This window comes from Nothobranchius furzeri, chromosome 8 (genome assembly GCF_043380555.1).
Source record: "Nothobranchius furzeri strain GRZ-AD chromosome 8, NfurGRZ-RIMD1, whole genome shotgun sequence".
Taxonomy (NCBI): domain Eukaryota; kingdom Metazoa; phylum Chordata; class Actinopteri; order Cyprinodontiformes; family Nothobranchiidae; genus Nothobranchius; species Nothobranchius furzeri.
Window position 1 is genome coordinate 69,487,499 of NC_091748.1, and position 23,971 is coordinate 69,511,469.

General features: G+C 42.5%; 3 protein-coding genes across 26 annotated transcripts in view; 2 read left to right on the forward strand and 1 right to left on the reverse strand.

Moving 5' to 3' along the window:
- dock7 (dedicator of cytokinesis 7) overlaps positions 1 to 6,759 on the forward strand; it is a 75,525-nt gene extending 68,766 nt beyond the window's left edge. For 14 of the 20 annotated variants that reach the window (XM_054752100.2, XM_054752102.2, XM_054752105.2 and 11 more), the window contains 7 exons: positions 2,199 to 2,324; positions 2,435 to 2,524; positions 2,617 to 2,853; positions 2,948 to 3,091; positions 3,162 to 3,268; positions 4,850 to 5,017; positions 6,705 to 6,759. In XM_054752100.2, coding sequence (XP_054608075.1) covers positions 2,199 to 2,324; positions 2,435 to 2,524; positions 2,617 to 2,853; positions 2,948 to 3,091; positions 3,162 to 3,268; positions 4,850 to 5,017; positions 6,705 to 6,747 — 915 coding nt within the window. In that variant the 3' untranslated portion in view covers positions 6,748 to 6,759. Of the gene's footprint in view, positions 1 to 2,189; positions 2,325 to 2,434; positions 2,525 to 2,616; positions 2,854 to 2,947; positions 3,092 to 3,161; positions 3,269 to 4,849; positions 5,018 to 5,108; positions 5,129 to 6,704 lie in introns of all 20 variants that reach the window. The other 6 variants (XM_054752101.2, XM_054752104.2, XM_054752110.2 and 3 more) reach the window with 2 other exon arrangements.
- Positions 6,760 to 8,409: 1,650 nt separating this feature from the next.
- Positions 8,410 to 17,082, reverse strand: usp1 (ubiquitin specific peptidase 1). 2 transcript variants are annotated; one of them, XM_054752122.2, is made up of 9 exons: positions 16,966 to 17,082; positions 16,288 to 16,432; positions 15,988 to 16,132; positions 11,598 to 11,699; positions 11,330 to 11,511; positions 10,576 to 11,243; positions 10,320 to 10,478; positions 9,985 to 10,186; positions 8,410 to 9,837 (listed from the first exon to the last, which is right to left on the reverse strand). In XM_054752122.2, exons 1-9 carry the CDS (start codon positions 16,976 to 16,978, stop codon positions 9,069 to 9,071), a joined length of 2,385 nt encoding a protein of 794 aa, XP_054608097.2. In that variant the 5' UTR covers positions 16,979 to 17,082; the 3' UTR covers positions 8,410 to 9,068. The 2 variants fall into 2 exon arrangements, with proteins under 2 accessions (XP_054608097.2, XP_015826488.3); XM_015971002.3 differs by lacking the exon at positions 16,966 to 17,082 and having other exon boundaries at positions 16,288 to 16,672.
- A 900-nt stretch (positions 17,083 to 17,982) lies between these two features.
- kank4 (KN motif and ankyrin repeat domains 4) overlaps positions 17,983 to 23,971 on the forward strand; it is a 104,875-nt gene continuing 98,886 nt past the window's right edge. The window contains exon 1 of one of the 4 annotated variants that reach the window (XM_070554269.1): positions 17,983 to 18,090. The gene's annotated coding sequence lies outside the window, so the exon portion shown is untranslated. Of the gene's footprint in view, positions 18,091 to 20,691; positions 20,906 to 21,471; positions 21,554 to 23,971 lie in introns of those variants that run through there. The other 3 variants (XM_070554268.1, XM_070554270.1, XM_070554271.1) reach the window with 3 other exon arrangements.

The window sequence follows — 23,971 nt, forward strand, 5'->3', positions numbered from 1 at the left end:
GCTGATCCGTAACTGGCAACAGCCATGAAACTCACGAAACGGCAGTGAGAAAGTGATTTTTGTGATTGAAAAAATGAACTGTAGTACCAACATTTGACCACAGTACGTCATTCCTACAAATTGCACCTTCAAAAGAACAATAAATGATTTCTGTCTTATTCTAATTCATCCTGAAGAATTGGTTCCTTTCAGTATCTTAAAATTTTCTCATTTAAATTTATATTACACACACACACACACACACACACACACACACACACACACACACACACACACACACACACACGCACACACACACATTGACCCACCTGTTAACACTTGGTGGTGGTGTGGGATGGGGGTAGGGGTAGTGAGTTTTTGCCGTTATAGTTCTTTTGCCACCTGAGTCTGAGTTGATGTTGCATCATTTGGAATATTGTGTGAATATTAGGGATCGTTTGATGGTGATTACCTCTTGTTTAGTTTATTAGCACTTTTACGTCCTCTTGTCTATAAGAAACGGGGAAAGCTGTTATACTTCTCCATCATTTTTGTTTCTGATACTGGTTTCCTTCCTCCCCTCTTTCAGTTCACTGTTAGACAAACAGCAGCTGCCTTACAGATGTATAAAACATGTTATGTACAGACTCTTTAGAGATCCGACTCAAGTTATTACTCTCATCAGTTCCATAACAGAACTCCACAAAGATTAGAAAAAAAAAACACTTGTAAATGTTGATGGGTATATATGATGGGAACATTTAATTTATATATGTTTGGATCCTTTTATTTCCCTCACAACTTTGCCCTAATGCTTCCTACTTCTGTCCCTGCGATGGTTTTACACATTCATTGTGTTTGAACTTAAAGGTGCAGTATGTAAGAATAAAATGAGAAAATCCCACAAGAGTCTAATGTTTCAGTCATTTTGGAAGGAAGGTTATACTGAAACATATTTCATATCCAGCTGGCTGTGGGAATAGTCAGTTTTTCTCCTTTCAAAACAGGAAGGAGGGATGTAACTACTGTTTACCATCAGTGACTGTGGGGTTGCCATGTCTCCTGCGAGCTAACATTGCTTCGCAGACGACTTATTTTGACAATGGGTGGAAAAAAGCTCCAGAGTTTAAAGTGGTTGCAGTAACCACATTTTACCACAGGATGTCATTTTCACTTTATTTCTACATAATGAACCTAGAAAGTGACATTCAATAGCCACCCCCACAAACTGGTTGAAAGCTGAATTACAAGTGTAGTAAAAAAAACTCTGCAGCAGCCTGCTGTTACTAGCACTAACCACAAGCTAATGCTAACAGGAGCCAACTGATACTAAATAAGCCACAAAGTAAAAAGATCCACACTTTTGACAAAAAAATTGTATTACTTACAAGTCTGGTACCAACAAAGCCAGGTCATCATCAGTCCAAGATTTTTTAGCCTCCTTTAGCTCCTTCAAACAAGTGTAGGCCACGCTGATATTTACTCTGGTTTTACCTCTTTGCTTCACCTTCCAAAAATGTTATCGTTTTATTTCCAGGCTCCACCATGATGCAAACATAAAAGATAAATTCTTTAATTTCTTTTGTTTTTTATTGGTCAATAACCTGACAAAGCTAGCTGCTAGCCCTACATGAGCTACCAACACATTAAACAGCTATGGCTGTGAAAAGGGTAGAGACCACTGGTGCTAATCTTAATCAAAAAATCTATTAAATTCAGTTTCTGGTCATCAGAGTGCTGCAAAGAGGCTCAAGAACCACCGAAACCAATTTTAAGAACTTTTTCATGTTCCAGGGAAAAGGGTCCTGCAGTGGATGCCATTCAAAGAAGGACAAAACAGGAAGAAGCGTTCCACTGGAGCGATACTCATGAATAGCCCGATTAGTAACACATTAGTGGCTAATTTTCAAAGCAACTTGTTCATCGTTTGGTCGTAACAAACCACATGAACTAAAAACAAATCATGTAAAATTGTGGAAGTTTTAATAGGTAATGTTGGGTTCTGCTGCATAAGGACCAGGAACGTGCCGCTAACGTGTTACTGATTTATCGTTTTCAAAGGTTTTCCAAAGTTGTAGGATCCTAGAGCTTTTCATCACAGCCCAAACTGTGTTAAATCAACTGTCTGAATATGTTTCTAAATGAATCATCTTTTTGTCTCACTTTTTCCATGGCGCGTGTCTCTAACGCTCACTTTGATCTGCTCTCAGAACGGGAAGAGGATGTTTGGTACTTACTTCAGAGTCGGGTTTTACGGTTCCAAGTTTGGGGATCTAGACGAGCAGGAGTTTGTGTACAAAGAACCTGCCATCACCAAACTGGCTGAAATCTCCCACAGACTTGAGGTAAACTCAGTGACGCGTAAAACGAAAGCTCGTTGTCCTGCTGAGGGTTCTTTAAGCTCTGAGCATCATGTCGCCTTCCACCAACAAGCCCCTCCTCTCTTTTCTGCCAGAGCTTCTACGGGGAGCGATTTGGAGAGGATCAGGTAGAGGTCATCAAGGACTCCAACCCTGTAGATAAGTGCAAGCTGGACCCTAATAAGGTCAGATTCGTCGAAACCGTTTATTCCTGTGATTTTATTGGCTAAGATCAAATAAGAAACCCTCACAATTAGAGAAACGTTTCTGTATGCAGGCGTTTATCCAGATCACGTACGTGGAGCCGTACTTCGACACCTACGAGATGAAAGACCGCATCACCTACTTTGATAAGAACTACAACCTGAGACGTTTTGTCTACTGCACTCCTTTCACCTTGGATGGACGGGCACACGGAGACCTGCACGAGCAGTTCAAACGCAAGACCATCCTCACTACGTCGCACGCCTTTCCTTATATCAAGACCAGGATCAACATCGTCCACAAAGAGGAGGTGGGCGATCCGTTCTGCAGGGTTACTGAAACTTTTAATCGGTGCATAAAAAACAAAACAAAGACATTTGAATGAATCCTTTTTTCCGTTGCAGATTATTTCCACACCCATAGAGGTGGCTATAGAGGACATGCAGAAGAAGACTCAAGAGTTGGCCTTTGCCACCCACCAGGACCCGGCCGATGCTAAAATGCTACAGATGGTCTTACAGGGATCTGTGGGCACGACGGTGAACCAGGTAAGACACAAAAAAGATTGGAACGCTCTGGGAAAGTGACTGCTACTAATCTAATGTATGTACTTTTAAGGGGCCTTTGGAGGTGGCTCAGGTGTTTCTGTCAGAGATCCCCAGTGACCCCAAACTGTACAGACACCACAACAAGCTACGGCTCTGCTTTAAGGACTTCACAAAGAGGTAAAGGATGGATCACAGAGGACTGAATTACAGTTAAAGCCGAGACTGTGTCAAAATTCAGGGGCTGCATCTTGCCGAGGACGCATTTTAAGGCCAGTTTAAAGCTGTCCAAACTCAAAGAATGCTGCGATTTGTTCTTGCTTTGCCTAAATTTCTGGTGTATCCTTACTGGCAAAGGCTACCCCAGGATTCATTACAATCTATTGTAGAGATGGCAGATGAAGCAGGAGAGGATTAGTTTTAAGTTTAAAGAGCAAGTCACCCCCAAATTAACTATTTTGCTGATAAACTATACAAATGATGGTCTAATTGTGCTGTAGACATGTGTAGTCAATAATTTGGCACTTTAGTGCATCTTAGTTCAATTTTAATTATTCTACCTAAAACTATCAGTGTTGCACCGTCTTGAGGTAAAAAAAAACCTCAGCACTACATTAGAATTTAAATCTGTCATTGCTACTGGCTAAGAGGTACACTGTGACATTAGCTGGTACATTGTGATGTCACAATGTCGTTGTGAGCCTGTGTGTGTGTATTTGTTAGCGGCTCCGCCCTCTCCGTGTGCCAGGAAACGGCATTTGTTGCATTTTTCAAACAAGAAGTGGGAGTGGAGTAAGACTCTGGTAGGGGGTGACTTGCTCTTTAAATATCTTTGTATCTGCTGGTACAAAATGAACAGTTAAAGCGGTTGTGTTGTTAGGCTTTTTTCATTTGTATATTTCTTTTTAAATAGGTCTAGAAAAACCTTCAAACAAGCTCATATGGGCACCTGTATCGTTCAGTTTTAACTTCTGCTTAGCAGAGGTGTGGACTCGAGTCACATGACTTGGGCTCGAGTCAGAGTCGAGTCATTATTTTAATGACTTCTGACTTGACTTGATTAAATCTATAAAGACTTGCTACTTGACTCGGACTTGGACGCCAATGGCTTGCGACTTGAATCGACTTGCATCTGTTGTCTTGATAATGACTTGAGCACATTTGATATTGTAGCACAAACGTGGCACGACATGGACAAAAATCCTGAATCATTCTTGGTTCTGAGTTTGATTTACTGCCAAATGCAGCAGCTCTTTGTTTATAATCAGGTTCAGTTGCACTTCCTGCTTGTTTTAGCAAATAAACGAAGCTTTAAGAAACTATTTCTGGAGTTTAATTATTATCATCATGATTAAATCAAAGTTGGACAGATGACTTGAATATGACTTGAAAATTCAAAGTTAAGGACTTGGACTTGACTTGGACTTCCACATCATTGACTTCGGACTCAACTTTGACTTGGTTGTTTTTGACTCAAGACGTGACTGGAAAGACTTGTGACTTGCAAACCAGTGACTTGGTCACACCTCTGCTGCTTAGTACTGCCACTGCAACAGGACACTTGACCAAATAAGGGCGAGAATACATATTGAGGTAAAACGGTCTAAATTCATAGCTGCTCACTTCCGGTTGTAGCGGTCCATGAAGAACTCCACCCGTGTGCACTGGGCAGGATGAGTCTTTACACGGATCCTGCCCCTGAATTAGGACACATTTAAGAGTATTTTTTAAATTCCTATCCTGACATTTCCAAATCCAAAGGTGCGAAGACGCCCTGCGGAAAAACAAGAGCCTGATTGGCCCGGACCAGAAGGAGTACCAGAGGGAACTTGAGAGGAATTACCACAGGCTGAAGGAGGCGCTGCAGCCGCTCATCAACAGGAAGATCCCTCAGCTTTACAAACCTGTCCTGCAGGTCAACTCGCACAGGTGACTTACTTCATGGTTCCTGTGAATGAGATTTCCCCCCTTTGGATGTGAATTTCTGAGTTTTTGTTTTGTTTTTGTAAAACTCACGCAGCAAACGGACAGCTTGATAAGGTAGTTTCCAGACCACATTTGTGTCCCGTGCCTTTTTGTTACTGAAGAAACAAATTCAAAGCTGCTAGAAAGAAAATACACAAAGGATTGTTTTTGAGTTTAGTCTAAACCGGAGTATTTAGTAAAGCTGCCCACAAACATCATTATTGTCACTGCAGGGAAATATGATGTTTGTTCTAAACTACATTTACTCAAATATCTTGGTTTGTTAATCCTCATAATGGAATCCCATCATGCGTATGAGATACAGGATGAAATGTTTAAAAACAGCTGTCATACATATAAACGGTCCATTTCTTTCTTTATATATGCACTTAAGGAAATGTTGTGCTTGAAATGATCTTCACATATTGATGACAACCAATAATTAGTGTATTCTGACCAAAAAAATGTTTTTATCACTTCTGAAATGTACGATCCTGGAAAAACCTCATCCAATCATGGTGTTTTAAGTGGTGGGCGTCCCATTCTTCACGACTGGTTTTCCCAGATTGTTGATTTCACCGAGCGTGATTCTGAGGTTAAAGGTGTGGAACAATCATTTAGTCACTCAATTTGCAATGGTCTCTAGTAGGAATGAATGCCTTATAAGTCGTACTCTGGGGGGGAAAAGCTCTGGTGCACCTGTTTCATGAACTAGCAGATTGCTACACCAGAGGAGAGCTCCATATAACAGGATTTAGAGTCTTTTGTTCCTGATATTTGGACATCTCTGTTAAGCTAACAGCAACACGACTCTATCACTGACTCAGTTTGCTTTGCAACGCTGGCGTTTCATCTCCACAAATAACACAAGACCACAAGAATGAAGGAGTTCTGCTGTGTGGTGGAGGTGCTAATGCTAATGGTTAGCTTCTACTAGCTGATACATTCTCTGCTGTTTTCTGAATGCTAAACCAACAACAGCCTTCCCCGTCGTGAGTCAAGATGAATGTTAAGTGACAGTGTGATGTAGATCTGTCAGGATTTTCTAATCCTATAGTTTCATCATCTATTTTCTATCAGAAGCTAATGCAGGAGATGGGTGTAGGAGAATATTTTCATGTTCAGCCTGATCAGAAATAATCAATAAAATGTTTTTTCAGTGTTCCACACCTTTAAGAATGAACCAGGAAAGCTAAAAAAAACTGCTTGTTTTTAGCTCTGGTTCCTGGTCTGGCCCGGGACGGGCTCCCTGGTCGGATACAGGGTGTGTGTCGTGCCCCCTGCAGCCATGGAGGTCACCACAAGACTCCCATTAGTTCTGGTTCTCGGTTTGGCCCGTGGGTCTGAGTCTGGCCTGGGTGGGGCGTGCCGTGCTCCCTGGAGCCACACAGGACGTTGGGAATTATAGCAGAAAAGGTCCCAACAGCGGGTCGAAAACTTAATTCTGAAGGCTCGGGAGCAAGTGTTGCATGTTTCTGTTCTCTGGCTCTTGAGGGGAAAAGGGGTTGGACCTTTGAATCGTGTATTTTTAAAAGGTAGCTCGCTTGAACAGCAAGAAAAGCATCATCTCTTCCACCTTTAAATCATTTCAGACCTGAAAATGAAATGTTTAGTTTTTGTATGTATTAAGTTTTTTCTTTTTTATTTGCAGAGATTCCTTCAGCAGGATGAGTCTTCGCAAGCTTGATATTTGAAGATGACAAGAATACACACACACACACACACACTCAAAGACATAACAGAAATTGCAATATTAATTTATTCTGAAGTGTATATAGGAGTGTCGGTTGAAAGTTGGTGTTAAAGCGTGTAAAAGGAACAGGTTACAAGTTGCAGCTTGGTTTTTCATTCCAGTGTCTTAATCTGTTTACAGAGGTACGGCCACACAATCAGCTAAGATGAAGACACAGCTTGGCGGTTTCTGCCAGACGTTTGTTACTGTGGATGCTTTTTTTCTTCAGCTACTTGTAAAAAAACAAAAGGTGACATTGACTCTTGATGCCGAGAGAACATTCTGGCCGAGCTGTTAACCATTATGAATGTTCTGAGATCCATTTAAGTGCCAAAAATCCCTTTTCAGCCAAAATTTTTACAACAGAAAAACAACCTGTATGATTTTACTAGTCCAGGTGTCTTATTTAATCGTGTACGATGTGTCAAAAAAAAAACTGTATTCATTCATGTGTGCACTTTTTTATTATGGTGTAGCAGCGCATTTTACAACTTGAAAGTCTGTGTTTCAAAAAGAATGGTACCAGTATTTATCATGTTATGTTGAAGCAACAATATTTTAAAGTTAGGTACTTAAAACACCCTTGTATAATTTAATGTAGTTTTGTTTTACTTTAATATTTTACTAAGTAAATATTTAAATGGTGATTTTTGTTGTCTTTGATTTCTGCTTTAATAACTAGAAAATGTCTGAAGAAATTTTAAAAGGGACCAGCCTGCTGGCACAAGACAGTGGTCCTGTGCTACAGAGGCCAAATAATTTGTGAGTGACGTTGGGTTAACAGCACAAATTAATGTTTGGGTGAAGTTACGGTACAAAAAAATAAAAAGATAAAATCAGAGAGGCTATCTAATTAGGGCTGCATGGTGGCGGAGTAGCACTGTTGCCTCGCAGCACGAAGGTTGCAGGTTCGAAACTCGGCTGCGGCCTTTCTGCGTGGAGTTGCGTGTTCTCCCCATGCATGCGTGGGTTTCCCCCACAGATCACAACATGACCTATAGGTTATAAATTCTAAGTCAATTTGGATAAGCATCTGCTAAATAAATAAACATAATTATGTGCACATATCTGATAATTATGCAAATTTAGTGGAACACGTTTTTTTGTCAATTTTGCTACGGTAAATCAGACTGTTTAGAAAAGTAATACGTGTCCCACAGCTGATCCGCTTGTTTTCATGTATAATTTGTGGGGGTGCGTGCCGTCCTTGGAGCCACGTTAACGTTCGACGAATAAAGAGATCAAATCCTCTGGTGAACTATAAGGGACCTGCTCGCAGCAGGAGAAGGTCCGTTAATAATAGTCGAGGTGGTGAAGGTAAAAACTTTATTGCTCATAACTTACAGCCTGGTAGGGGTAGTCTACTGACACTTTACATTGTTTATTAAAAATAGTCCCCCATTTTCCAGGAAAACAAGGTGGAGTAATTATGAACTCAAAAACAGTAAATCAGCTAAATAATGGTGCTTAGGATATAAAGCACTGAGAACCATTTAAGCTTTAATAACTGGTTGTTTTAAAGCACATTTATTCAGTGAAAAGAAATATTTCCCTTTAGCAGTCATTTAGGTGTTTCTGGTCTGGTAATCATCTATGTACAGCTGTGGAGGAAAGTTCCACCGTCTAAAAACCAAAAACGGCAACAATTAAGAGGCAAATCTATCCTTTAGCTTAAAACCATTCAAATGCTTCACATTTGTGTATTTTGTACAACATTAAACCACGTTTCCTGTTTGTATTTGTAAAAACCTGATCATTTCTTGGAGTAAGTATAGACGGACCAACCTTTTTCATTATTTCTTACACACCTGCTGCTGAGGCTGCTTTCCTACTCCCAACAGCACATTACTGAGTTATGGCTTTTGCACAAGTCAAGAAAACACTCAAAAAGAAGAGACTTCTTTAAATATGCAGCAATGGTGCAAAAAAACATAATACAGAACAAGTTTAGGCCGCACAAAACCTGAAATTAGATGTACAATTATCCGATCTATGAAAGATTAGTAGAAATGTGCTTTTAGCGCTAGGTAAAGACCTAAGACAGTATAGAGGCTTAAAATATAGATAATAAAACCATAAAAGGCTTCAGCTTCCTTTTATGATCGTACAGGAGGGAAAAAAGCTGTGCTAATGTGTTTTGTTACGAAAGGAGTCCCTGCATGAGAGGATGAGACGGGTCTTGGTCCCACTGTTGCTGGTAGAAGCTTCAGGGTCAGAAGGGATCCTCATCTTAGTCTCTGATATTTGGCACCAAGCTTCACAGGTAAAGCTCCAGCTGTTGGTTTAGTTCCCAGGTTCAGCCATCCTCCTGTAGAACAGCAGGTAAGGTGTGGAGGAGGAGCACGTCTCGGGGGAGCAGGCTCGCAGGAAATCCTCTTCCTCGAACAAACGCACCTCGGAGTCATCAAACAGCAGCCATTTCCCCTCGTACTCCAGAAGATGGTTCAAAGCTTGCTGCTCTGTCGCCTTCATCCCCGTAGAGGTCTCCTCAGTCGTCTCAGACTCCTTTTGAAGTCCGTCGGTGTTCTGCCTGGAGCCGTTTATGGTCTTTTGCCGTTTTGAACCTTCGGATGCTCTACGACTGGCTGCTTTTTCTGTGTGTTTGCCGTTTTCCAGCTCATAACCAGACAAACTCCTCTGTCCTCCCAAGAGTCCAACACCAGCTTCCGACAGCTTTTTGCTCGCTGCTTTAGCGCTAGCCAAACCCGAACGCCTCTGTCCTCTAGCATTTAGACTGACGGACACCTCTCCATCGTCGTAGTTTAGCTTGTCCTCCTTCTGTGCTCCCTTTTTCCTTTCTCTCTCATCTGTTTCCACCTCTGGTTCTTTTTTGTCCTGCAGCCAGAGCTTTACATCTTTCAGGTCGGACATGCGGACATAAGTAGTGTAGTGGCCACAGCTAATGGTGATGCCGCTGTGCATGACCACGGCAAACAGCTGATACCGCTGCCCTCTGGCAGATGACGTTTTTGTGCACCACTCCTCCAGAGACAGAGTCAGCGGCGTCTGCAGGGGGGTGTTGACTTTAGAGAGGCCAGCATACGGGTCCAACCTGCAGCCAAACAGAAAAAAATCTAAATCACCGATCTGACTAGTCTTTGCAGTGATTTACATCATTTTAGTGCGATGACGACCCAGAGAGCAAAGCTCTGCTCAAACTCCACACAGGTCTGACCAGCTGGGTCTGCTGAGCACTCACTCTAAGCTGCTGGCAGAGAAGCGCTTCAGGTGGATGGTGATGACTTCAGGTGTTTTGTCAAACAGCAGACTTCTCTCAGCCTCGGTGTAATGGAAGCACGTCTCACAAAAGTATTTGTCCTCCCCGACGATGCGCTCCACTGAGGCGAACTGAGCCATGGCCCACTTCAGAGTCTTCACCTCCGGTTTGGGGTCCGGAGAGACTGGGGGCGAGAGAGAGATCAGGACAGGAGTTTTTTCTGAAGTGGACTGATTAAGAACAACTTTCAACATATTACTATTCATTCTAAAAGGCTTGATGATATTTGTTCCTCTGGTATAAAAACAAAAACTCACTCTCTGTGAGATCCTCTGGGCTGCTGGGCTGCTCATCGAGGACGGGGACACTGATGTCCTGAAAGTCTTCTCTCCGCTCTGTAAAGCTCTCACACTCCAGACATCGAGTCCTCAGAACCAGGCGACCCTGGAACAACCTCTCCATCAAGCCCAAGACATCTGAGCCACACACACACACACACACACACAAACACCTTATTCACTGTAGAAAAACTGCAAGCCTCTCTCCCTCTCTGAGGAAGTGTTCGAGGCCTACCTTGATGTTCCTTCATGTTCTTCTCTTCATTAGCGTTCTGGGACAACGGCTCTTGGCCCGTTTTATCATCCATCTCGTCTGTCAGCTTTGTTTTCGACTCCGTTTCGTTCTGGTTCTTCACGGTTGTGGAGCTGAGCTTCCCGACGCTGCAGAACTTGGAGAAAATACTTGGCTGTTTTCCCGACGGTCTCAGCCAGCTCAGCTTGGCCCTCTTTTTCCCTTTTCCATCCATCTCCTTAGATAGTTTTTCTTCTTTGCCTCCGTCCTTATTCACTTTCTTAGTCTTCTCCTCTTCCTCCTTGTCTTCAGTCTGGGTGCTGTCCACTGTGATGTCACTGGAGGATTTTCTCTTGGAGCGAGTGAAGGGTCTAGAGACGTTTACCTCTGCAGAGTCAGACTTTTTAGACTTGATGGACTTGGGCTTCTTCTTGACGTTCCCCACTTCGGTGTCGCTCTTCCTCTTGCTGCTGACCTGGCCGTCTTCATCTGCAGATGCTTTCGATTCCGTCCCAGTGCCGTTCTCCGTTTTAACTTCTCCGACATCCTTGATTTCCAACTCTTGCTCCTTTCTGATGGTGTGACACGCCTCCTGAATGTATCCCAGGATGCACTGGAGAACCTCCTGAGCATCGTGCTGGAGATGGCCTTCGTACATGGAGTTCAGCTGCCTGCAACCCAAAAACACAACCGACACCTAACCAGCACGAACTTCAAACAGCAGCTATTCCCTAAATGAAACCAAACCAAGCTTTACCGGAGCGTGTGAAGGATTTTGTAAGGTGGTGTGGCCAGCTCTTCTCCACTGAAGCCCTTAGGGGCTAGCAGGTAGCTGGACTGCAGCTGCTCAGCTGAAGTTATCAGACTGTTGAAGCTCCACAGGAGCTCCATGTGAGATGGCAGAGCCTCAGAAGCACCATCTGACTGTTGGGATGGCGGCTGAAATTAAACACAATTACTAGTGATTCATTTTCTTAGAAAAAAAAGAGAAACGTTGCACTTTAGCTTGAAGACCCTGAACCAACCTCTTCACTTTTCTGGGTTTCTTCCTTTGGTGTGTCTTTTTGTTTAGACAGGTCGTGCAGCTTCTTTATGCCTTCTCTGAACCCCGGGCAGTAATACAGAACCTGCAGACAGAGCGGGTCATACAAGTGTCCAACTGTGATAAAACCCTACACCGACCCTACAGATGAACACAATCACACACCACATCAGCCAGGAAGACAAAACACATGGTGGAGCATCACTTATCTCCGGGTGCAGCTGTCCCGGTAGAAGACAATACCGTCTCTGCACATTCTCAGTTTTAAAAAGTCATCTCACCTCTTCACCGCCGAGCTGGTTTTGTTCATGTGAGAAACACTGGAAATGCTTTAACCGGCGCTGATTACGTTGACTACCAACATATTTGGACGACGACTGCAATATTCTAACCATGGTTGATTTTTTTGAAGCGTTGTTTTTTCCCTCAAAAACGGTGTGGCGTCTTCTGCTGCTTCCTCTGCCCTTCACGCAGCTGTGGCGCCACCGGAGAGGCCCAAACAACAGTATCACGATGAACCGGCAAAGGAGCTTGAACGTTTTATAAAAAGTGAAGAATGTGCTAAATCTGCCCTCCACGGCACGGCAACAGGGATTCACGAGGATCTTGCTGACGACCAGGAGAGTTGCCTATTTGGGCTAACTTGTTAGTTAGCCGCTAACACCAACAGCGGGCTACTTACTACGATAGCTGTAACATCAACAGTAGTTATGGCGATTTCATCACAATGGAATACACTGGACTGATCCCACAGTGTGGAAATTCACTTGTTACAGCAGCACCAACACTTAAGAGGATAATTTGAAGACAAACAAGTATGAACACATACCCTTAGCACAGACTTGTGTTTGCTGTAACGTTTCAAATGCTAATGTTTTATTTTACTTTAGTGTTAAAAATGTTTCTATTCAATAAATGACTGTTGCCAAGGCAACAACACGCACATTTCAGAAAGACAACGCCCCGACAGAAGCAACCTTGAACATTTTTATATCAGAGTCACATTCAAACTTTTGTGTGGATAATTCATTTTGTTTCAGCTGCTGCTAACCTCATTACGTTTTATCATCTCACACTTCTGGTTTTCTTAAAGAGCAAGCCACCCCCAAATCAACTTATTTTTGCTGATGAACTGTAAATGAGTGTCTGATTGTGCTGCAGACATGTAGTCAATAATTTGGCACTTTAGAGCATCTTGGTTAAAATTTAAATATTCTGCCTTAAACTGGTTGTGCAGCACCAGGCTAAAGACCAAAGGTGACAGATCATTTGCTGCTGTGGCCCCCAGACTCTGGACCTCTCTCCCCCTGAGCCTGAGATCAGTGGACTCAGTGGTCTCCTTGAAAAAGCAGCTGAAGACTCACTTGTTCAAGCTGGCTTTTGTATGACCTTCTTCACCACTCTCTCTTTATTCTGCTCTCCCCACCTATTCCACCTTCCTCAGGATCCACTGATTTCCCTCTTTCCTGTTCACTCTCTCTTTCTTTACATTTTTAATCACAATTGTCTATTTTTTGCTCATTTTAATTATTTTTAACCATTTTCTAAATGTTTTTATTCTTACATTTTTTTTGTTTTTGTGAAGCGTCTCGTGATTTTTATCTTGAGAGGCGCTAAAGAAAAGATATTTTCTTCTTCTGTCAGTGTTGTGCCCTCTTCAGGTAAAAACTGCACCACATTTGAATTTAAATCTGCCATCGCTATTGGCTAAGAGGTACACTATGACATTATGTTTATGTTTATGTATTTAGCAGACGCTTTTGTACAAAGCAACTTACAAGTGATAATCGGCATGTTGCCCTTGAGGCTAACAACAACAATAACAACAACAACTTGACATCAATCATGGAGAGGAGGGAACAAGGAGTGGACAGTAGAGAGGGGGACGGGTACAGGGAGGGTGCTAGTTTAGAAGATGCTCTCTGAAGAGCAGGGTCTTCAGGAGTTTCTTGAAAGTCAAAAAGGAAGCGGATGTTCTTGTAGTGCTTGGTAGGTCATTCCACATTTGTGGAACGATGCATGAGAAAAGTCTGGATTGTCCTGAGCGTGGTGTAGGCACTGCTAGCCGACGATCCTGTGATGACCGGAGCGGCCAGGCCGAGACGTAAGCCTTTGCAAGATGATTCAGGTAGAAGGGAGCCGTACCATCTCGGACTTTGTATGCTAGTGTTAGCTATTTGAATTTGATGCGTGCTGCTAGCGGTAGCCAGTGGAGCTCAATGAACAGAGAGGTGACGTGTGTTGCTGCGTTCTGGACATTAGCTGGTACATTCTGACATCACAACATCATTTTGAGCCTGTGGCCATTTCTCAGTACTCAAGGATGCTAGTATGTTCATGTGTACTAGACAAGTATGTTCTTGGCAAGGACACCAGAAAGTCTGTTCTACCGAGTACGGGAGGACGAGGACGGCATTTGGAACAGAACCGTACTCCGTTGTGTCCTGGCAACAAGCGCTGCTTCTTGCTACAGATAAAAAAATGATCTGACATTAAAACAAAAGTCTAGTTCGTTACTTAAATAATAAAAAAAAAAGTATTATTTGTATTATATTGGGCCCACTTTTGATCGAAACTATTAAAATACTAGCATTTCCCACTTTTTAATGAATAAAAAGTTTATTATTCAATTCAATTCAAAGATACTTTATTAATCCCAGAGGGAAATTAGTTTCAGTACACACAATTCTGAGATCAGACACGGCAAGAATTGGTGACTGTGGTCATTCGCAACCCGAGTCGCGCTACCTTAATAGAGATCAGAGGGTTTACATGAGGATTGAGTCAGGTGGAGGGAAAAAAGGCACTTCAGAGTTACCCTCCACAGGGAGGACAGCATTGCTACGCAAAACACACCTCAGACAGAAATGCAACAGACTTCAGACATTACACAACATAAGTGTCCACTAGGTGGGGTGGTAGGGTTTCGGGACTCTCCACACATCAGCAGCAGCCGCGATAAGCAGCGCTCTCCACCTCAGTCTGGATAGGGGTGGGGGGTTGTTGGGTTTACAGAGCACAGTGACTTCTGGAACGATTCAGCGGCCTTCACAGCTCGCAGTCCCACCCAGGCCGGGATAGGGAGACAGAGTTGCCATGGCAACGGCAGCATTCCACATTTCTTCTGAGGGAGGGTATTTGTTTCAGCCTCACAGGCTCAAGGGCACCAGATTCAGACAAGCCAGTTTCCAGAAAAAATGTAGAAGCTCCGCACACCCAAAGACAAACAAAGAGCCTTGGGGATAAGATAGGGAGGAGAGGAGGAAAAAGGCGTCTGTACTCTCCAAGAGCCGGAAGAAGATCATCAGAACAGAGCTACAGTGCTTTTATTTTGATAGTGGGTTAGCTAATTAGCATTTTGAAGGATCGGGAAGAGTAATACACACAGCAAAATTTACAGTTTACACGCGAATATTTACAATAACAGACAACTTTGTTACTTTATTTATATCTCCAATGTAAAACATTAGTTATTCGCTTTTTCCTCTGACATTCGGAGTTTAACGGTTTGCAACGCAATGCATTATGGGAAACTGCTGTCCCATGTCCGCAGAAGGATGCATTGATGCATCCTCGATACAATGGGTGGAGCAAGAACACATCCGGGAACTTTGAGCCGTTATGCATACATAGGATTGGAAAAGTCCTCGTTGATGACGTTTCATAAGGACACGAGTACACAAGCTCGGACAAGTATGCACACTGAGAAACGGCCTGTGTGTAATTGTTAGCGGCTCCACCCTCTTGGTCTGCCAGGCAACAGCATTTGTTGCAGTTTTCAAACATGAAGTGGGAGCAGAGCAGGGCTATTCAATCCTGGTCCTGGAGGGCTGGTATGCAGCACGTTTTAGTGGTTTTTCTGCTCCGAAACACCAGATTCTGTGGTTGAATCACCTGTGCAGCAGCTCATCAAGCTCTGCAAAAGCTCGTTAATCACCTGCTGATTGAAATCAGGTGTGTTGAAGCAGAGCTAAAACTAAAATGTGCTGGAAACCAGCTCTCCAGGCCCAGAACTGAATAGCCCTGGAGTACAGTAAGTTTCTTGTAGGGGGGGTGACTTGCTCTTTAAGTTCAGTGCCTTGCATTCTTTATTTTCTACAAGTTGCAAAGTTCATTCAAAGTTGTTGTTGAATTAAGTCTCATCCCTGTTTTAGTTATTAGATCTTAACTGACTTTATCACAGCAAAGAAGTTTGCAAAAGTAAATTGCAATTGCACCATACATGTAAAATAAAGTCTATGAATACAAGCCAACACGTCAAATGAAGAAAATATGATTTTTCCCAATTTAAGATCATTTTTGAATTGTCACATTTCACAAGTTTAACAAAATTGGTATTAGTTATTAGTTTGCAGTTTCATTTAAATACTAACCTGTAAAATACTATTTAAATAGCAGGTGTTGCCCAGGTTATTGAGACCCACGAAAGGAATCAAGTTATCTTTCTTCTCACATGAGGCTGGAAGACCAGGTGATGCTTGATAAGGAGAGGGACCATAGACCACCTGTTCACAGGTGCTGAAGGGCGAAAACAGGAAAAAGAAAAACTCACGAGGGCTTCACAAGAATCACGTGTTGAAAATAAAACATAGATACAAGTGTTACGGGTAGTGTTAGTGCTCAATTTGAAGTTTTAGTGATCAGTTATCAACCAATCATCAGGAACTTCCTACCTTCCCTCTGGTTCGGTTGTTTTGGGTTCCTCTGCAGGAGGTTCAGAGAAATCCAGAGCTCGCTTGGCTTCTTTCTTCTGGAAAAACTTCAGAGACAGTCTACTCTTTTTCACCGGACTCCCATGTGCCGGCCCAGCACTCTCACCTTGCAGATTTGACATGTTTTCTAAGGTACCTTTAATTTTTCAACCAAGACGCAACAGCACCCTACTGGCCAAAATAAAAACGGCAACATCCAATTTCGATGGGCGCCATCAGAGTTCCACACGAACGAACGTAACCTACGCACTCAAGTTTGGGTTCTAGTTATAAGCAAATTGGCTTGAGAATAGCAGTGTTGTTTGTTCTAGTTCAACAAACTACACCCAATTACCGACTAAACAAAGAATTTTATAAACACACCAGCTGGCTTCAGCTGACTTAACGATTTAAGCATGGCGACACCACACCTCCTCAACTAGTGTGGAGCCGTTGTATTGTACTATTTGGGAAATGCTAACATGAAACTAGCACGCAGTTAAAATAGGTTTTCAGCTATTTTCACAACACACAGTAACGAAACTAGGTCGGCATTGAGGTGTTGTGAAGAAGTGGGAGGAGTAAACAGGCAGCACGCTGCCTCTACAAGCAAACGAGCAGTCTTAATTAAAATAGCGAGCTGACCGTTTTAATTCTCACCTAAAAGATTCATTCCGATTTTACATGTGATAAATTATCCCAAATGTCCCGTCTTTTGAACCGTTTTGACTAATCGGACGGCGGTGGAGAAGTTGGCGCTTTTTCCTGCTAAAGAACCCACTAGCCGTTACTCTGCCGGTGAAGCCCTTCCTTCATTTAGAAAATATCTGTCAAAATTTAGCAAAAATACGGCTTAAAAATACATGATAGACTATTATAAAAACATTTAATTTGAACAGACTTGTTTAAAAAGACATGAAAAGATATATTGGCATTTTATACAGCAGGCATAAATTAAGCCACCTCCAAAAAAGCCTGCTTGTCAAAGACGCCATATTGTAGTTTTAGAAAGGGGCAGGCAGGATCTGGCTGCGAACAGCTTAGGCCAGGCAAAATTTTCATGATAACAAAAAAGTACAGTACACAGACATTATCATCATCTCTTGGCCAGGCCAATGTTCTTCCGGACCTTAATAGTTTAAAACGTTTAACACGTTAAAATATCGTATTTCTGAAAATGTAATTTCATATCAAAGTGTAAACGAAGACGTTTGAAAACAATTGAACTGGCACATTTACCATGGGTTCATTTGTGTCATTTGTTTTTTGCGTGTGACTTAATTATGATAAGTACAAATACCAGATTTTTAGTTGTTTAATTTAGCATATTTCATCAAATGGTAGTGATTTATTATACATTAATCTTTGGGGTCTCTCTCTCTCTCTCTCTCTCTCTCTCTCTCTCTCTCTCTCTCTCTCTCTTCATATTTATTTATTTATTTTACTACTGAAATCTTCTTTTTGTGACTGTTATTTTGAAAAAAATATAAGCGGAAATTCATATTTCCCTATCCAAATCAATTGGTCCCTTGCAGAACCAAAACTAATTTAACATTTAGATAAAACATACATTTTCCCATACATTGTAAATATGATAAACCATTTAATGCACTGTGAAATAAAACAGATCTCCCCGTTAAACTGCTGTTACATCTGATCACCAACAGGGAGCGAAATAATCCAGGGAATCGGAGATCGGGCTGCCCAGCATCATCATCATCACCATCTACACTAGATCAGCTTCTCATCTGACAGTCAGCAGGCTCCCTCTTCATGATTTTAACGGTAAGATGCTATTTATATTCCCCTCTACCTATGCATAAATGCATACAATTACTTCTCTTGGGTTGAATCGCAACCAGAGCCCCCTGTTTAATCCCCGTTTCATCATAAAACCAATTGCACTGTGTTGATGTTATAAAACGCTACTCAGTGTTGTGGCAGGCGTGCGTTTGTACGATAAGGGGAGTGTCGCAGCACCTGAATGCTGCACGAAAACGACAAACGCCAGGTGCGTCGTTGGGTTTATTCCGTGTGAGCATTTGTCATATGATGGTGTGTTCGCTGGGCGATCCGTGAGTGCTGCTGCTGCTGCTGCTGCAGAGTGACTGCTTGGTCAGCAGCAAAGATGCATCGAGATGAGATGAGCAGCTCCTGTGCCTGAGCTGTTGGAAAGCACTCAGATTCTCTGCCTTGATAATCAGGTGTTGTTGCAGCAGCAGGACGCAGTAATGGATGGTAATAGTTTAGGGGTACAAGACTTCCTGTGGGACAGAGTGTAACTGTGATCACATTCCCCAGTCTGGTGCTCCATAAGGGGTTATCTCTTCACTCTCCAGGTTTAGGCAAGGCAGCTTTATTTATGTAGCACATTTCATGCATGGAGGCAATTCAGTGCATAAAGTGAGGGATTGAAATAGTAGGTTTACCCTCCATCGCCCCCCCAAAATACAAAAAGGATATTTAACATTCGTTTTATGAAATATAATACCAAATGGGATTAAGAATTAAAAGGGACTTATTGTAAATGTATTTCTTAATTTATAATTGTCCTATGATCGAAACAAAATGTATGTATGAAGCTCTTATCGCAAAATCACTTGCACACAACACAGTTTTATTCCTGACAGTTTAAGTACCTTCCAGAATGAGCCGTTTCAGGACAGAAAACAAGCTGGAGCTGACCACGCCCACCCCTCTACTGATTGGCTGTTGTAAGCTGAGAAGCTGCGATATCTGGGAGGGCCTGGAGTAGAGCGGCTGCTCCTCCAGCAGCTCTCTCCTGCACATGGGAGGTGGTCCTATTGTTATTTCCCCATCTGTGATGTCACAAATGTCACAGTTTTTGACACAGCTTGTTTCAGGCACATATTTCCTAAATTCAAACACTGCCAGAAAATGGATGAAAGGTTTTTTTTTCATGTTTGGAGTGTTTATAGAGGCAGTACAGCCCAATATGGCAGCACACAAAGATGCAAAAGGTGAGTTTTGCATAATACATCCTCATCACAAAAACAGAACTGATGGGGCAGTGTTTTGTTTTTGTTCCATTCGTATTCTAACCTAGAAGAGCACAACAAACCACATTCCTCCATCTCTCATCACCTCCTAATACCAACATTTTCCCAAAGGCTTTGTCATCCATGTCCTGGGCTCTCAGTAGACAATAAAACCCTTGTTTCTGATTGACAGTTTCATTAAATGAAACACAGAACAAGATCACTTTGATCCATGATGGCAACATAGTTATATACACATCCCCTTTCAATGCACCTCTAAACTTTTCACAGGACCTCTGTTTGGGGCGAACATATTGATTCAAGAATAAATGTGGTTACTCAACAAATTGGCCAACACAGTGAGATTTAAGCTATTTATTAAAGCGGATTTTGTGTCCCAGGAGGCAGAAACCTCTCATGGCTGGAGAGATGGAGGTGGATAGTGTGGAGGCTCCATCCTCCAACACTGCCAGGAGGAGATGGGAATGTGAAGGCATGTTGAGTGACGGGCAGTCGTGCGCTCCAGGAATGAGAGGCATGTCTTGAAGTCTTCACCTCTCAGCAGAAAATCCTTTAGACGCAGATGCAGCAGCTATTTATTAACATCAATTTATCCTCCTACGTATCGATATGCTAATCTAATAGCGAAGACATGGAACTAGGACAGAAACTATTGTTTTACATCAGCTCTAAGTCAATTTGCTCCGTCTGATGAAGATTAAAACACATTTAATCTGGGGTTAAAGAGAATAGCATCAGATTTATAGCCTCAGCATAAACATACTACCTGAAATTCATTCAGTTTTTTAAGCGATTTCTTTCCCTCTTCTGGTTTCAGTTGCAGAATTAATTACAAACGAAAACACAAACCAATTATAACAGTTTAGCCGGAGTGTCGTGTTTCCTCCTCTGACCTGTGGGGCATCCCTCGAGGGTGACGACTGCTGGAATAATCACAGCAGCGCTTTAGCTGTACGAGGGCACACCACAAGCACCAAATTCAACTCATTAGGAGCCGTTAAAGGCAAAAGGAAAGCCTTTACTGTTGATCTTTTCTTTATTTTTATTTTTTAAAAAGCCCCAGCAGATTGGCTCAGCTGTGAGAGCAGTTTTAGTGCATCAGGATGTTAACGTGCCCCCCCCAAAAAATCCTCTCAAAAAAATAGTTATTGAGTGTTGCAGCTTCACATGCACACAATCCCAGGTCAGCTTGGATCTCGTGCTGCACGCAGGAATTCTCTGTGTCTGCATACTTTAGAAAAGGCTCCTATTTGATGCATGCTGAGGAGGTGGGTGTATCCAACACAGACGCTCCGATGTTAGGAAGAATAGCTCTTGCATCCCACTCAGTCTGCTCTCCTATTTCATCCCGTCTGCCTGCCTCCTAGCGCTCTACCGTCCTTCCACCGGTCACTTTTCATCACGTTATATTTACTCAGACCTTCGTATCTTAGACAGTTGTTGGGTTTTAGTTCGACCGATAGAACTAAGTGTGCATGTGAAATATGAAAACCTAAAAAAGAGGGAATCCTGGAGCTGGAAGTGGAAGTTTCCTCCTTACTAGTTTTGTTTTTATTCAAAAGGACCAAACGGCTGCAGAGGTAAGAAAGATGCTTGACTTTTTCGAATGGATTCATTTGATAGAAAACATTTCAAAATGGACAGTTTTATTTTTTTGTTTTCCTCCCTTTTGTGTCTCATCACACCAACGGATCTCCCTCACGAAAGCGTTTGTTTTCTGTTAAATTCCTCGCTGGCATCGCAGCGGTTTTTAAGCCGGGTGGCGTTTGACTCGTGCACACATAAATATAGTTCCAATACAGACGTCCCTTTAACGCAACCAGGAGGGGGTTGCTTCTTAGGACCAATGTGTTTGCAGCTTCTGCACAACACTCAGGCGTGTTTTTTCTCCCTCCTGCAGCCCCCTCGCCCCTCTTCCCTCTCGTGTCTGCGTGCATTCACAGTTAGTTTCGGTCCCCACCGCTCGCCTACCACACACCATCAGCTCTGGTTGGCTGGCCGACCGCAGTCACACATTAAAGCAGCAGAAAGCTCCTTTTTACACGTTTGTCCGTTCACCATGGTGCCGCACAGCGTGTGCCCTGTGCAGCTGCTTCAAAAGCCAACATGTTATTTTCAGGAAAGCACACAGGCTCCTCTTAGATCCGGGCGACCCGCATCAGTGTGCTCTCCCTGGCTGTTTGTGTTGGCCCCGTGTGTCAGCGTGCTTCACCGGGAGGTGGAGAGAGGTGAGTCATACCAGCTCACATGCCGGTGGCTGCCACGGGCGCTCGATGTCATGACGTGCGATTTGCAAACTGACAGAGTCTGGTGAAGCAGCGTATCTGTGAAATGTCAACTTTTTAGGAAATGAAAACAAGCAGATAGGCCTTTATTCCCTCTTCTTTCAGAGCTCGATACCCATCGATTTTTCAGGGCTGCACAGGTGGAGCCTCAGGAATTCCTAAAGATGAGGAGAGGAGTCTGCATTGAGTGGAAATGTTGAAAACGGAAAATGTTAGGTTGCAGGACTCAAAAGGTATTTGTGTTAAACTGAACTGTAGCCGCCTAAGCTGTGAAACGCTTGTTTACTGTAGTTTCTACAATAATATTGAGATCTACAGGTGAAACTTTAAAAAATGACAACATGGTGCAAAAGTCCATTTATGCCAGTAATTCGACTTTGCAGGTGTTTGGATTAGATTAGAGTGTGACACTTTGAGTCTAGACTATTGAACCTTTTCACAATATTCAGATTTTCTGAGATTTTGAATTTGGGGTTTGCATAAGCTGTAAGCCATAATCATCACAATTATGACAATTGTGCAGCCCTGAAAAAGACCAAAGGTGACAGATCGTTTGCTGCTGTGGCCCCCAGACTCTGGAACTGTCTCCCCCTGAGCCTGAGATCAGTGGACTCAGTGGTCTCCTTTAAATAGCAGCTGAAGACTCACCTGTTCAGGCTGGTTTTGGTGTGACGTTCATCACCACCCACTCCTTATTCTGCTCTCCCCACCTATTCCACCTTCCTCAGGATCCACTGATTTCCCTCTTTTCTATTCACTCTCTCTCTCCTTCTCTGCATTATTTAATCACAATCGTCTATTTTTGCTTATTTTAAAGGCGTTTTTGATAATTTTTTTAAATCTTTATATTGAAATTGTTTTGTTTTTGTGAAGTGCCTCGTGAATTTTATCTTGAGAGGCGCTAAAGAAAAGATTGTTTCTTCTTCTTCTTCTAAAGGCTTGAAATATCTGCCTTTGCATGTAATGAGTCTGTCTCGTATTTAGTTTAACCTTTTAAACCCTCTACAGGGTTAATGAAATGTCTCTCAGACCCCCACCACCCAGGTTACCACACTTCAGAATACTAACTTCAGAGTGGCGGGCCGCCCCCTGTTGGACTTAGTAAAATGGATTTGACATGCCATCGCTGCAGTCTGCTTCCAGCACGTTTCCTGCATGTTTTGGATCGTGAACGCAGCTAATTTGTTTGATTTGGTGATGAGAGAATCGAATGAAGACTGAGGAGACATTTCAGCAGTTAGATCAACACACACTAGAGGGGGCTAAAAGCAAGCCAAAACTGCAAAGTCTGCCTTTAAAGCTGCTTGTCCAGAGTTTTCCCCTTTCAGGAATTATGCATGAATTTTCAGAAGTCCATAAAAAGATTGTCTTATTATGTACATCATGTATATGATGTAGGAAATACGCCTTTTTTGTGCTAAGCCCACCCCCGTCCCAAAAAGCTTAATGCAATATGACCAGTCAGCACTAGCCAATAGCGTTAGACTACCGCTTATGTATGGACATCAATCACAGAGTGTGCTCGAGCGTTAAAGGACGCACCTAGTTGATGCAAGTCGGTGACCTTATTCATGGACAAAGACGTCTTTAAAACATAGATATATGAAAACACAACATAACGTGTGTATTAATTGTAAACAATGTGTTTTAGCTCTGTTTGCTAGAGGAGTGCGTTCATGAACAAGGGGCATTGCTTTCGGCCTTAAATACGGAAATGAAAAGTAGGCCATGGTGTGATATGCTTGTCAGCCACTAGATGGTGCCATCAGATTAAAGAAAAAAATATATAGCAACTTTAAGTTGAAATAGTGACAAATGAACTTTTGCACCATATTCCAGATTTTCCAGTTCCGCCTGTACTATAGTTGTCTGATTAGTGATAAGAGAAGGGTTTTTATTTAGTGATTGCTGACATTCAGAGGCCCACTCAAATGTGTTCAGCTGGTTAATATGACCCGCACTTGTATAGCGCCTCTCAGAGTAAGGACTCCAAAGCGCTTTACACTACAGAGTATCATTCATCCATTCACACACTGGTGATGATGAGCTACGATGTAGCCACAGCTGCCCTGACTTTAAGCTCTGCAAAGTTAACGTTTAGCTTTAATCAAAGCAGAAAAACGATGCCTAAAATCTCAAAGGACACTTTTTTTTGCGGGTTTTAATCAGATGAATACAAACAACGTTAAAACATCTGCACAAAAATAAGACACGATGGGGATCAGCTGTGGTGTGTGTGTGTGTGTGTGTGTTTTAGTAAGATGGCAAATTAAGAACAAATAAAATCCGATCCTATTTATTCATATTATTTGCATGAACTCGAGCTTTCAGTCTGTCATTTGTGGATCTGCCTCTTTAGTC

Excerpts from the sequence above, each read along its gene's own strand:
- usp1 (XM_015971002.3), bottom strand. The coding sequence starts at position 16,448 with ATGTCAAATCTGCAAGGTGAGAGTGCTGGGCCGGCACATGGGAGTCCG. Across the intron at positions 11,700-15,987 it reads ATTTAAATAGTATTTTACAG|GTTCTGTATTACTGCCCGGG; the intron begins GTTAGTATTTAA and ends CTCTGTCTGCAG. Across the intron at positions 10,187-10,319 it reads CCCAGAGGATCTCACAGAGA|TCTCTCCGGACCCCAAACCG; the intron begins GTGAGTTTTTGT and ends TCTCGCCCCCAG.